Below are 13776 nucleotides of genomic sequence, written 5' to 3'. Positions count from 1 at the left end.
GCTCCATTGGAAAACATAGATGGACTGTTTGAAAATGTGAAGGAAAAAAAACTCTTTTTATTTTTAAAAATGTACATGTGAATCACATTTTTATTTGGCGTACCTGCTCTAAAATACCTGCTCTTTGTTAGACTGTCAAAATAACAAACAATGACATTTGTTATTGCATCACAACATACTGTTGAAGATGAATCAGAAAAGATACATTTTCAAACTCGTTTTGGATATGCACGTATCTAATGTTTATTAAAATTGCACAGCAAATTTATCCATTTTATCCCCATTCTCAAAACTCAGAGACAGGTCGGGTACATTGGAGAAGAAAGAAACAGCATTTGGTTAAAATACAAGAGACATGTCCACCATTTTGTATGCCTCTGGGTTATGTACTGTACACTCCTTTGAGAACAATGATAAAGGCAATATTATACATAGTTTACAATTTAAAGGTACATTTTCCCCAACACTGGTCTTCGTGTACAGTACACGTTTTCCTTGTAGTCTTGGACTAAAGCACCGTATTCAACTTATTGAGAGCTTGATGATTAGTTGACAAGTTGAATCAGATGTGGTTGTCTAGGTCTACAATAAACATGTGTACTGTTGGGGGTACTGGAGGACCAGGGTTGGGAAACACTGGCCTAGAGCATTTCAAAACATTATCCCACAAACAAGCTACAGGGAGAGGAAACTACAACTCGTTTGTTCATCATTTCTGATAAACAAAGGGTGGGTTCATGATGGACATTATTTTGTATATTTTGTTTAAAGTTGGTGGAGCTATGGACACAAAACTGGGGTTTTCACCATGCCGCTCAAGAAGGAAGAGTGAATTTCAGAGAATTGGGACTTCTGAATAATGGACTCTATCTTCTTCCTTGGCAGCATACAGAAATGTCCTAGTTGGCTATGAAACAAAAGCATCTTCACCTCCCTCAGGGACAAAGTAGTTCCCATCATGTGATTATTATGTTCCCCTTTGTGCTTCTGACCTTAATTGTGGAGCATGGTCAAAGAGCAAGTAATAATAGCCAACAGCATTCCCCTTTAGAATCAGTATTGAATGAAGAGCGATTTTCGACACACTCTGTATCAATGCAAATCTTCATTGATTGTGCATTGATACTACGTATGAAGAGGTTCGCTGTTCATTCATAATTTAATATTCCTGCTCCTTAGCAGCTTGGATGGCTGTATGATATATTTCCACACATCTAAACCCTTGAAATCAGTCACTTCGTCTTGAGTTTATCCTCTTTGTGAAGTGTGCTCACGGGCTCCCCCTAGCTGCTGATCTTGGTCAGCATCTTGTTGATGGCCTGCTTGACGTGGGTGGTGGAGCTACGACGCCTGGCCTTGCCCTGGACCGCCTTGCGGCGCCTCAACTCGCGACACAGCTCATGGAATGCTTCCGCCACCATGCCGCCTTCGTCGGCGCATGCCGAGCACTCGTAGAAGGCGCACGCCATCTCGGCGGCCAGCCGCTCGCCCTCCTCTGTGCCCACCTGCCGGGCATGGTCTAGGTCGGCCTTGTTGCCGACCAAAACCAAAGGGACATTCTTGGGTTTCTTGACTTCCTCTAGGAGGCCCCGCAAAGGAGCCACTTCGTCGAAGCTGCCCCTGTCAGTGATGTCATATACGATGACGAAGCCGTCGCCCCAGCGCATGTGGCTCTCCTTCTGCTGCGTGTCCTCCTGAGGTAAGGAGGGAAGGATCTTTTTTAGAAACAATCTTTTGGCAACTAGCTAGCTAATTAGAATACTGTTGACATTTGATGTTGACCAATAGGCCCACTTGTTGTCTGGCATATCCACAAGGCAAAGAAACAATAGCTCTATGCGGGCCTTCATTGAACAAGTGATGGACAATTGAGGCATCTGAACTGAACAGAGCTTTTTATAAAAAAAAAAAAACTTCCGCTAAGTTTTCAGCTGCAAATGATTGACAGCACATGTTTCTAATGAATTCAAATGCTTTATTTCTCCTTTCTCAACATAATACTTGTTAAATCCCCCAGATTTGAACAATCGGCTACCCTTCTGAACTGGGTGCAAATTTCAGCAGCTGCTCCTGATTTCATCAAGTCGGAACAGCCAGTCCTGTAACAAAACTTACTGGTCATGTGAGGACTGTTATTGGCAATAATAACCCTGTTACAATAACTGTTGCATAACTCACATGAAACACAGTGATACTTGACATCTATATAACTGACCGACTTTTGAACTTGAGGAAAGACAGGTCTAGCAACGCTCGGTTAGGCCCTCACCTAAACTCCCACTCCCTGCACTCTCAAAATAGAATACAATGTAATGAGAGAAGGATGACTAGACTGGACGTGTCACGGGGAAATTAGCAGCAGGCAGAACACCTACGTACTCAAACTAGCAGCAGCGGCAGCACATTTATCTTGGAATGGAAGGCCTATGCTGCTGGGTTCTCTCCCAGATGGAAAGTATAATGTGTTGACCCCAACGGCTGATTAGAACAGCACAGAGCAACGCTAGCGAGGACTTAGTCTAGCTAGGACCTCTACTGAGAATAATCCCCTCATGTCATCATTATACAGTAGGGTGGAATTGGGATTTTCAATTCGCTATGAATTATTCTTATTCTATTGCCAGTCACAGTATAAACATTTCTCTACACAAACGTTATTGTTTTCTGTGCAAAGTTGCTGAAGCTCCTACCTGTCCGGCTGTGTCAAGGATCTCCATGGTCACAACCTCATCGTCTATGGTTGCTTGATGGCGATATGTTGATTCTGGAAAGGACAAAAAGACAAAAGGGAAACCCCATTTAGAAGATGGTAACATGTTTATGTCTATCATGCACAGTTGAGCCCACCTGGTTGTTTAGGTGGTCAATGAACCCCATTAAGTTGAATTACCTCTGGTTTGCTTCAGGGCAGCTTTACCAAGAGGACGAGAGGTGGTCAGGTCTCACACACCTGGCTGAAAGATAGAGGTGTGAATGCTGGCTATGACCCTCTTTGTTTTTACCTCGATGAGGAGTCATTCACCTGAATTGCCTCTTGTAAAAAAAAAAAAAACATCTTTGTAAACTCACGAAAACCCTAAAAGGCACTTTAGATCTCCCTGTAGAGAGAGATTTCACTGCTGTCTCCACCGGAGAACACGGCATTATTTAGCAAGCCTGTTGTGTTTGTAAATCTCATCTTTTGCTCAGTTTCAGATTGTTACTCAGTGTCTGCTCAAAACTTCTTCAAGCATGGTGGGTGGCTACTATTCAAGATGGCGGGGGTCTGGAGTATGACAGTCAGTAACACCAGAACGTGCCGTTGGGGTATTAGCTAGCTGTGCATGTCATCATCCCTACCTCTACCCAGGCGACCTCTGGGACGCAAAACGCTGTGTCCGTGTGAGATGTCACCGAACCGAGTGACCGCTGGTCACCGAGAACCGAGTGAGGGTGTTGATTTACTGCCTTCTATAGTCGGAGGGTAGCACCTTTCCGAGGGGCAAAGCCTGGGTCTCACACTCAGTCTCACGGGACGTCCAATTTCAGCAGCCACACATCCACACACGTGCAAGCGCACACCTGCACACACACACGTAAGTACACACACCTACTATGTGTTTTTGTGTGTTGACAGCATGGACAGGAGGGCTTGTGGATGATTTAATGGTCCAACCTACATATCTGAAGATCTTAAGGAGGGCCAACACCACAGTCATTTTCCTGGCAGCGAATAACTCATTTCCTAGCGAGAACCTGGAGCCTCTAGCTGCTGCTGTTGTTATTTTAGAATGCCGAAAGAGAACGTCTCATACCAGAATATTAAGTGGAAACATCAACAGATCTGTCAATAGCAACTTCTATCAGCCCCCGTCTCAAGCTGTTTGTACTTGTTAACTACTACGACTCGTAGAAATGTTTTTCTTGTTCCGCTCACTTAACTCACTGGATTGCCAAACATCCATGATATGATTCAGCCAAGCAGCTGCTTTCCTATTGGTTTCTATCTGTGCTATTTATTCCCCTAATTGTGCAATGTCATATGACCTCAATAAATGAGATTAATAGTAGATTTCCAGGAGGTAGTAGTTATATAGTAGATTCCTCTGCCCGTTTTTTATTGAGGAGTGACTTGGTAAGAGTTCATTCCATGAGGTAAATAAGATTAGATCAGAGGGGGTATACATTGTTGTTCACAGCTACTTTTGGAATATGCATGAACCTAAAAGGTATCCTCTTGTATTAATGACAAGCCAATTTACATAATTACACTGCTCACATGTTTCCCAGTGAGTGACAATGAATGGAATTCTCTCATTCCTTTTCTACAGTAGAGAGGAGATAATATTAGCAGTTGCGTGTGTTAGCTGGGCAGAGTGGAGTCAGAGAACTAAATAGCTTACAATTCAACAATAACAGAGGACCATCAAATATGAAAACCCATAGAAATGCATTACTCTGAATTTTTTATTTGGGGGAGGGCCCCCCCCTTATTTGGGGGAGTCTCCTGACGAGACTGCCGCAATGAGCAGGGTATGCCGCCATTGTCAAAATATCGGTGTCATGGCAACAAGCATGACAATGCTTCAGAGCCAGGAAAATGCATACACCCACATAGATTCTATGATTATGGGAAAGGGGTATGCTTATACTGTGTACATTCCATCCCAAAAATGCTTTTCCTGATTCATATTTCATTGATCCCCCTTGTGCAGGTTAAATCCTAATCCTAACTCCTAACCTCTGACAATACAGATCACAATTGAGGAAACACCAAAAAAGAACACAAGGTTTCAACAGCGATCATCATATTCCTACAGTTGAATTATTTACCAACATGATAATGAAATGGAAAGCGCTCTGTCGTTAAAAAACAGCTTCATTTTGCACGGCTGATAAAACAAAAAGCAGATGGCGTCTCTTAGAAGTCAAGAGAAAGATGTGGTCGAGATTTCCTCCAAATTTCCTCTTACTATCATAGCTTCATCAAATCCGTTTGTGTGTGCAGACTGCGCCTACTGTACGCAAACGAAGTGCTTCTTGAATGTCAATCGAAACAGATTGCTGTTCATTTCATGACAGGCATTTTGAGATGGCCGCATGGTGTTGATTTAATCAGAGAGCTCCATTGTAAGGGTCATACTGTATCATCATATTATGAAATGACCAATTTAGCAGACTACAAGGCACGTTATTAAAATCACGTTACTTTTCTGGACTCACATAAACCACCAAAGAATATGTGTAACCTACAAAACACACACACTGGGTACTGTTCGCAAAAACATGATTAAATTGCTTCCAGACCCTGTTCTGAAACTTCATGAAACTAAATCTGTCGGCGTGGTAATTCAATATTCTCCTCAACGTCCATGTTTCTTACAGAGCTGTGAGCTCTCTCTCTCTCTCTTTCTCTCAGCCCAAAGCCTTCATCTTTCATTCAACCCTTGTGTGATGATGTCAGGAAATAAGCTGTGGTGGGTACTAGGTTTATACTCCTGAATGCTGTTCGAATAACAAGCACTTGAGCCTGCACCAAAAAGAACACCACATTCAGAGGGAAAATGGGGGAAACTGTCAATGGGAATCAGAGACTTGGCTTGCAGTGAGAAAAAAATATATGAAATATCTGCAGGATCCAATTCTTTTTCCAGCTAATTGTTTGACAGCATGCTATGAGCATATCTTAGACCATTGGTATTTGTAGGAGTATACTGTATGTATATATAGCATCTATAACATTGAAATGTCTGCATGCAATGAGGCTTGATGCCTATATCATGTTACTGCTTCCCATGCCAACAGTTGGGTCTGTGCCACTTCTAATGAGGCTGACTCTGTACATAGCATGCCATCGAACCATGAACCGGACAACCCCAATATTGTTCTAGCTTCAAGCAAAACATGCCACAATAGGCTTTTCCTGCCAATGACAGGATGTAGGCCTACTACACGACCCTCCCCTTGCACGGTCGCTGTGGTCAGTTAGCCTAAATATGAACCTGATTAGCCTGTGGCTACTATCAAATGCTACCGTCTACAGATCTAGATTGTAAATCTTCTGTAGCCTTCCTGCAGTGAGTGAATTCCCTTAGATTAGCGCTTACTTTCCACACACTGCAATGGGCACACCTTGACTTAGTCATAGTCAAACACATTTCTCTGGAAAAGTGTAAAACCGACGACTGGCGTGAATGAATGGTGCTTCGCCCTTAAACCTTAAACTTAAGGCATCGCCTCTCTCCCTGTCTCATAATCACATAGCATTCATAGCATTTTAAATCCCCGACCCAGGCTAGGGTTGTGATGTAGTTTTGCTTTAAACAAAAACCAGAGAGGTCAGGCCTGACTTAAAAGGCATATTGTCAGGAAATTAATCTGTATGATGTGTGGAGGAGCTATGGGGGGAAATATATTACCCCATGGGGAGTGATTATTATTATTATTATTTCGGTTGCTATCTTGATATGATAAATCGCAGAGATAGAAGGCTTTGACCAATGCAGCACAGCCATCTCTGGATCAAAACAGCCTTTGAGGTCAGATAAAGCCTTTGATACCCAAAATCATAGGGAGAGTGCTTTACTGGCTGCACAAAACACACTAAGACTAGTGTTGTGCAGGTTCTTTTCAATGCTGCCTAGGATAGCAGGATGAGTAGGTTGGGTGTCTTACCAAGCGTTGGGTCATACTCCCAGATGAAACGTCTGGTCAGAAACCTCACCACTAGAGCTGTAGAGAGAGGGATAGATGGGAGGGAGGAAGAGAGAGAGAGAGATTAACATACTGCGCTGTAATCAAATTCGTTCAATTAACTTAAATATAGAGCAAGCAAAAACATGAAGATAGGATTATGTCTTGACAGACAGAGATAATCAGTTTGGATGGGATGGAACACTCTCCCCACTCAGTATCAGATGCACAGAGTGCTCATCTGATTACGCAACAATTTCTTCAGTTCAGAGGAACAACAACCTCGCTCTGATATGCACATCTAATCAGAGCCACTTACAAGCAGGAATATATTAGAGACAGATGATTGTAGGCCTGAAAGGGACCATGTGCATACAGATACAGCAGCATGTCATCTGAATACAAATATGTATTAGTTGTCTGAATTGTTTTACATCCTCAAATGCCGTGTATTTCAGAGACTCAGCCTGCTAGACCAAACATCTCTTCCCCAAATATCTAATGACCATTCACCCCTATCTTTACCATATAGAGTCACTTTGTGTCTTTGTTGTCATAATTGTGAAAAGCCATTTTATCCAATGATAGTCATTCCCATAGAAATGGAATAGAACACTACACTCTAAAAAATGCTGGGTTGTTTGGATGACCCAATTGCTGGGTTGCAGGCATTAGGACACTTAGTTGGGTTGTTTTCTTTAATAACTGATGGGTTATTGATGCTGGGTGCTGGGTTATTGATGCTGGGTTATTGAGATATGACCCAGTGGGTCAGATCAGAAGACTGGAGGGGTGGCTTAGTAGGGGTGTGTTTTTCAGATAATTATTTTTGGCCACCCGTGAGAGTAAATGTGAATCTGTTCTGTTGTATTGTTATCACATGTTAAGGTTGAACACTGATACCTTTGTGGCTTAAATAAGGATTACAAGTGTTTGAGTTCCTAAAGAGCCTATGCATTTCCCAATGTTGGGATAACACATATCCTAATATTTCATCTCAATGTTGTGATATGTAAATAATAATGTTGTGAAATGTATATTAGAATATGTAATTTTTTGTATTTTCAGTGTACAAATTTAACATGAAAAGGAATTACATTTGCTCTCACGTGTGTCCAAAAATAACTATCTGAAAGCCACGCTCTTAATAGGCCATGCCTCCTGAATATAACCTATGGATTACATAAAAAAATCCCTAGCTGCTAACCCAGCGTGTGTTCTGTTCAATATTTACCCAGCGCCGGGTCACCAAATAACCCAGCATTTTTTAGCGTGTAGAACGGTAGCGCTATCGTCATTCGGAAGGTAGAGTCCCAGTTCAAATGATTAAATATCCTTATGTGCCACGGGTTTGGAACACTGACCTCCTGTCCTTATTGTAGAATGATAAGCCCATTGGCTGTAGTCGCTGTAGCCACTTCCCTGTGGTTTAGAAGAGTGTTGTCTAACAAAGGTAAAAACCGCTTCAGAGGACGATTAGGTTTCTACCTATGATTAATCCCGCTCCTCACTTCAGTTGGAAAATACTTTAAATGATTGTTGTTTTATGGCTGCGCAATAAATGATTGTCATAAAAGTTCAGCAACGCCATTCCTCTCTTTATTAGGCTACTGAAGGGCTGTTGATGGTGATCTGATACTTTAAGTGCATGTAGGGCCTTTATTTGACATTAAGAGAGATAAAATACATGTTGTAGAGTGTGTTATTTATAGTGTTACCATTTGTCAGTTAATAGTCGAGTAACTCCAAGTAAATACAATAACCGGGGACACTGCAGACCTAATTGCCATTCAATTAGGTTGAGATGTGACGATCAAATCAAAATCAAATCAAACTTTATTTGTCACTATCGCCAAATACAACCGGTGTAGACCTTTACAGTGAAATGCTGACTTATAAGCCCTTAACCAACAAAAATACGTGTTAAGTGAAAAATATGAAATAAAAGTAACAAATAATTAAAGAGCAGCAGTAAAATAACAATGCCGAAGCTATATACAGGGGGTACCGGTACAGAGTCAATGTGCGGGGGCACCGGTTAGTCGAGGTAATTTAGGTAATATGTACATGTAGGTAGAGTGAAAGTGACTATGCATAGATAATAAACAGAGAGTAGTAGCAGCGTAAAAGGGCGGGGTGGGGGTCAATGCAAATATTCTGGGTAGCCATTTGATTAGCTGTTCAGGAGTCTTATGGCTTGGGGGTAGAAGCTGTTGAGAGCCTTTTGGTCCCAGACTTAGCTCTTCGTTAACGCTTGCCGTGCGGTAGCAGAGACAACAGTCTATGACTAGGGTGGCTTTAGGGCCTTCCTCTGACACTGCCTGGTGTAGAGGTCCTGGATGGCAGGAAGCTTGGCCCCAGTGATGTATTGGGCAGTACATAATATATACTAAGAACTTGGTAATTCCATCCAATATGTTATGTAATAGGTATTCAAAGCATTAAAGAAAAGCGTTTTCCACAAGTACATAGAGTAGCCATCCAAATAAAAAGTAGCCAGGCGGCACCCGACCAGGGTTCGAAATGTTTTTCCGAAGGAGCTCTATTTTGGTAGCCTCTGGTACATTCTAATGCCTTGAGTCTGTATACACTACCCAGCTGATTAGCCAATGACAGCCGCTAATGGAAAACACTGCTCCAAATCACAGCAAGCTTTCAAATCTGTCAACTTGATGTCCACTCAGTCAAAACAGTTAGGGACAGTTCTAAATTTACTGGGGTGGTCCAAAATAGGGGAGGGTGGCAGGTAGCCTAGCGGTTAGAGCGGTGGGCCAGCAACTGAACGGTTGTTGGTTTGAATACCTGACCCGTCAAGGTGAAAAATCTGTCTGTGTCCTTGAGCACGGCACTTAACCCTAATTTGCTCCAGGGACACTGTACTACGATGGCTGACCCTGTAAAACAACACATTTCATGCATCTATCTTAAATTGCCAAGCTTTGTGGGGGGTTGTGTGTTTAAAAAAAATATTGTGCACAGGGGAGGCTAGTATGTTTTTTCCCCCTGGTTTACATGAGCTCTTTTGCAGCCTTTACTATATCAATTTATTCCATCCTAGCCACATTTCCTCATTTGCTTGCATGCTACTCCCCGATATCAAGGTGTTTTGGTACTTCCCTTATGCACTATGCTTTTCCGCACGCTAACTTTTACTATACCACAGATCAATATTGCCCACTAGTCTGTCTATCCTGCCTTCTATCCACCATTCACAGTGATATTGGTAGGTGGATCATTTATACAGATCTGCAATAGGCTAACTAGCCATCACACCCCACATAAAAGTATTTCATCAATTTTCAATATGAATCAACAACAACAAATAGGAATAGCTGATAGGTAGCGGAGAGGCCATGTGCGCATGAAGAACAGTGAGACACGAGACACGCAGCTCAAAAAGCTCCCCTATTGATCTTGTTTAGGGACAATATAATTATCATACCTAGACTAGCCTACAACACCACAATACAATGAATAATTGCATTATTGTTCTCAAGTGAGTACAAAATTCTACTCTAGGCAGCAGTGAAAATTGTCATTTGAACGAATGCGCAAAAGCCCTGTGTTTTGAACGTGTCATTCTATTTGGATCAGTTGTGGGTCTAGTCTGGACAGTCTCGAAAGGCACAGTAACAGGCCGGTCTGGCTGTATTTTTAGTTCTGTGCTCCTGTCAGACCCAGTTGTTCAGAAAAGCGTTTTTGCCTCCTCTCCAATTCGAAAGGCTATTCCTCGCACACCTAGAATCTAACACTTCAATATATCATAAATATTTGTCATTTAACTTTTAAAATGTATTTGCTTTTATGTGACATAAACACAACCAGTCACAATGTTATAATGTAATTAGGCTACTTAAAAGGTCTCCTGTAGGCCAGGCATGCGCACGTTCGTCCAAATTATAATTCCAGCATCCTCAAAATGGCTTGACATTAACCATGTTTCCATTCAACCTTTTTATGCAAGTAAAGTATGTTGCACTTTTTTTCATATCATGGGAAAGAACGCATTTTATTAGGCTAGATGAAATACACTATGATGAACGTCACAGGGTGGGGAAAGTGCACGGTGACGAGGTTGATGCTCCTTTAAATAAACATTATTCTGTTCCTGTGTGATCACGATTTCCGTAGCCAATGTGATGAGCGAGACCTTTAAAACAGGACATTCACAAGGCCGCAGGGCCAGACGGATTGCCAGGGCGTCTACTCCGAGCATGCGCTGACCAACTGTCAAGTGTCTTCACTGACATTTTCGATCTGTCCCATGTAATACCAACATGTTTCAAGCAGACCACCATAGTCCCTGTGCCCAAGAAAACTAAGGTAACCTGCCTAAATGACTACCGACCCGCAGGAGTCACGGCTGTGGCCATGAAGTGCCTTGAAAGGCTGGTCATAGCTCACATCAACACCATTATCCCAGAAATCCTAGACCCACTCCAATTTGCATACCGGTCCAACAGATCCACAGATGATGCAATCTCTATTGCACTCCACACTGCCCTTTCCCACCTGGACAAAGGGAACACCTATGTGAGAATGCTATTCATTGACTACAGCTCAGTGTTCAACATCATAGTGCTCATCACTAAGCTAAGGACCATGGGACTAAACACCTCCCTCTGCAACTGGATCCTGGACTTCCTGACAGGCCGCTCCCAGGTGGTAAGGGTAGGTAACAACACATCCACCATGCTGATCCTCAACACAGGTGCCCCTCAGGGGTGCGTGCTCAGTCCCCACCTGTACTCCCTGTTCACTCATGACTGCATGGCCAGGCACGACTACAACACATTCAACAAGATGACCAATGACACCACAACAGTGGTAGGCCTGATCGATGAGACAGCCTATAGGGAGGAGGTCAGAGACCTGGCCGTGTGGTGCTAGGACAACAACCTCTACCTCAACGTGATCAAGACAAAGGAGATGATTGTGGACTACAGGAAAAGGAGGATGGAGCATGCCCACATTCTCATCGACGGGGCTGTAGTAGAGCAGGTTGAGCGCTTCAAGTTCCTTGTTGTCCACATCACCAGCAAACTATCATGGTCCAAACACACTAACCAAGACAACCATGAAGAGGGCACGACAAAGCCTATTCCCCCTCAGGAAACTGAAAATACTGCACCATCGAGAGCATCCTGACTTGTTGCATCACTGCCTGGTATGGAAACTACTCGGCCTCCGACCGCAAGGCACTACAGAGGGTAGTGCGTACGGCCCAGTACTTCACTGGGGCCAAACTTCCTGCCATCCAGGACCTCTATACCAGTCGGTGTCAGAGGAAGGCCCTAAAGCCACCCTAGTCATAGACTGTTCTCTCTGCTACCGCACGGCAAGCGGTACTGGAGCACCAAGTCTAGGTCCAAAAGGCTTTTTAACAGCTTCTACCCCCAAGCCATAAGACTCCTGAACAGCTAATCAAAAGGCTACCCAGACCCCTCTTTTACGCTGCTACTACTCTCTGTTTATTATCTATGCATAGTCACTTTAACTCTACCTACATGTACATATTACCTCAATTACCTCAACTAGCCGGTGCCCCCGCACATTGACTCTGTATCGGTACCCCCAGTACAGAGTCAATGGTAGGTATATATAGCCTTGCTATTGTTATTTTACTGCTGCTCTTTAATTATTTGTTACTTTTATTTTCTATTTTTTTTACTTAACACTTATTTTTAAGGCATTGTTGGTCAAGGGCTTTTAAGTAAGCATTTCACTGTGAGGTCTGCTCCTGTTGTATTCGGCATGTAACACAACATTTGATTTGATGATGATCGATGCTTGGCAGCCGTTTGACCAACAAAAGTTGAAAATGCGATGGAAACCCATTTAACTTCAATTTTTTATTCCGTACATGGGAAATTAACCACAAAAGTTTTTCTTATGTGCACTACGTATTTACGCACACAGACTTCAATTTGGAAATGCCACTCTGATGGGGAAATGTGCAAATTGTTTTTATGTATATTTTAGAATTCTCACGTAAAAATCTGTCGCCAATTGGATGGAAGCCTTGCTACAGGCACCCTAAAGACTCTCGCAAGTGCGCTACCCCAGTGTCACTTTAATTATACCTGCCCATCATAATTCACCAGCAGCCCCAAATGTCTAAAGAATAAGCTACAGACCAGCCAAAACAAGCTTGTAAGAATTGTACTTAAACTCCCCCCAGCATACTCATCTGGAGGCTGACCCTTTTAAGCAGCTAGGCTGGCTATCTGTGGGACAAAAAGATAAGTATTACTTCAACTTGTTCTGGTCCACGTAATTATCACGGACTCAGCCTCCAGGTACCTTATTTGTTAGGGATGCCCACCAGCACAATACCGGAGCCAGATACTCTAATATTCACTATTTTAAATGTAAGAGTATCTGGTAAAAACACATTTGTATACACGGGTACTGTTGAGTGGAACAAACTACCACAGAAAATCTAAACCATACCAACCATAACCCCCTTTAAGAAGCATGTCAAAAGCTAGCTAATGTGCGAACAGTATAACCTTTTAATTTGTCTGTATCTCTGTAATGTGTCTATGTAATTGTATATCTATCTATGTGGAAAATAGGAACATAACGGAAATTAGTCCCCAACTTTATTGTGCAAGTCACTTTTAAAACGTTGTATACTGTGTGTGTATTTATATATATATATATGTGTGTTATTTTAACTGACAAATATCATTTCTCTCTAGCTGATCATTGTCTGCAGCCTGCTCTGATCATAGTGTATGCCTAATGAATCAGACAGGGTGTCACGTTCTGACCATAGTTCTTTTGTGTTTTCTTTGTTTTAGTGTTGGTCAGGACGTGAGCTGAGTGGGCATTCTATGTTGTGTGTCTAGTTTTCCCATTTCTATGTTTGGCCTGATATGGTTCTTAATCAGAGGCAGGTGTTAGTCATTGTCTCTGATTGGGAACCATATTTAGGTAGCCTGTTTTGTGTTGGGTTTTGTGGGTGGTTGTCTTCTGTCTTTGTGTCTATGTACCAGATAGGACTATTTTGTTTTTGCACATTTGTTGTTTTGGTATTTTGTAGTGTTCAAGTTTATGGTCTTTATTAAACATGTTGAACTCTAACCCCGCTGCGCTTTG

At 42.4% G+C, this 13776-nt stretch overlaps 1 protein-coding gene across 1 annotated transcript in view; it reads right to left on the bottom strand.

Annotated features, from left to right (window-relative positions):
- Window positions 1–218: 218 nt before the first annotated feature.
- Window positions 219–13776, bottom strand: part of LOC109864434 (ras-related and estrogen-regulated growth inhibitor) — a 40450-nt gene continuing 26892 nt past the window's right edge. The window contains exons 3-5 of the mRNA XM_020452225.2: window positions 6655–6711; window positions 2691–2764; window positions 219–1694 (exon numbers count right to left, since the gene is read on the bottom strand). Coding sequence (XP_020307814.1) covers window positions 1284–1694; window positions 2691–2764; window positions 6655–6711 — 542 coding nt within the window. The 3' untranslated portion in view covers window positions 219–1283. The remainder of the gene's footprint in view (window positions 1695–2690; window positions 2765–6654; window positions 6712–13776) is intronic.

The sequence above is a fragment of the Oncorhynchus kisutch genome, linkage group LG19 (genome assembly GCF_002021735.2).
Source record: "Oncorhynchus kisutch isolate 150728-3 linkage group LG19, Okis_V2, whole genome shotgun sequence".
NCBI classification, from domain to species: domain Eukaryota; kingdom Metazoa; phylum Chordata; class Actinopteri; order Salmoniformes; family Salmonidae; genus Oncorhynchus; species Oncorhynchus kisutch.
The sequence above is the reverse complement of the archived record's forward strand: the minus strand, read 5'-3'. Positions and strand labels throughout refer to the sequence as shown.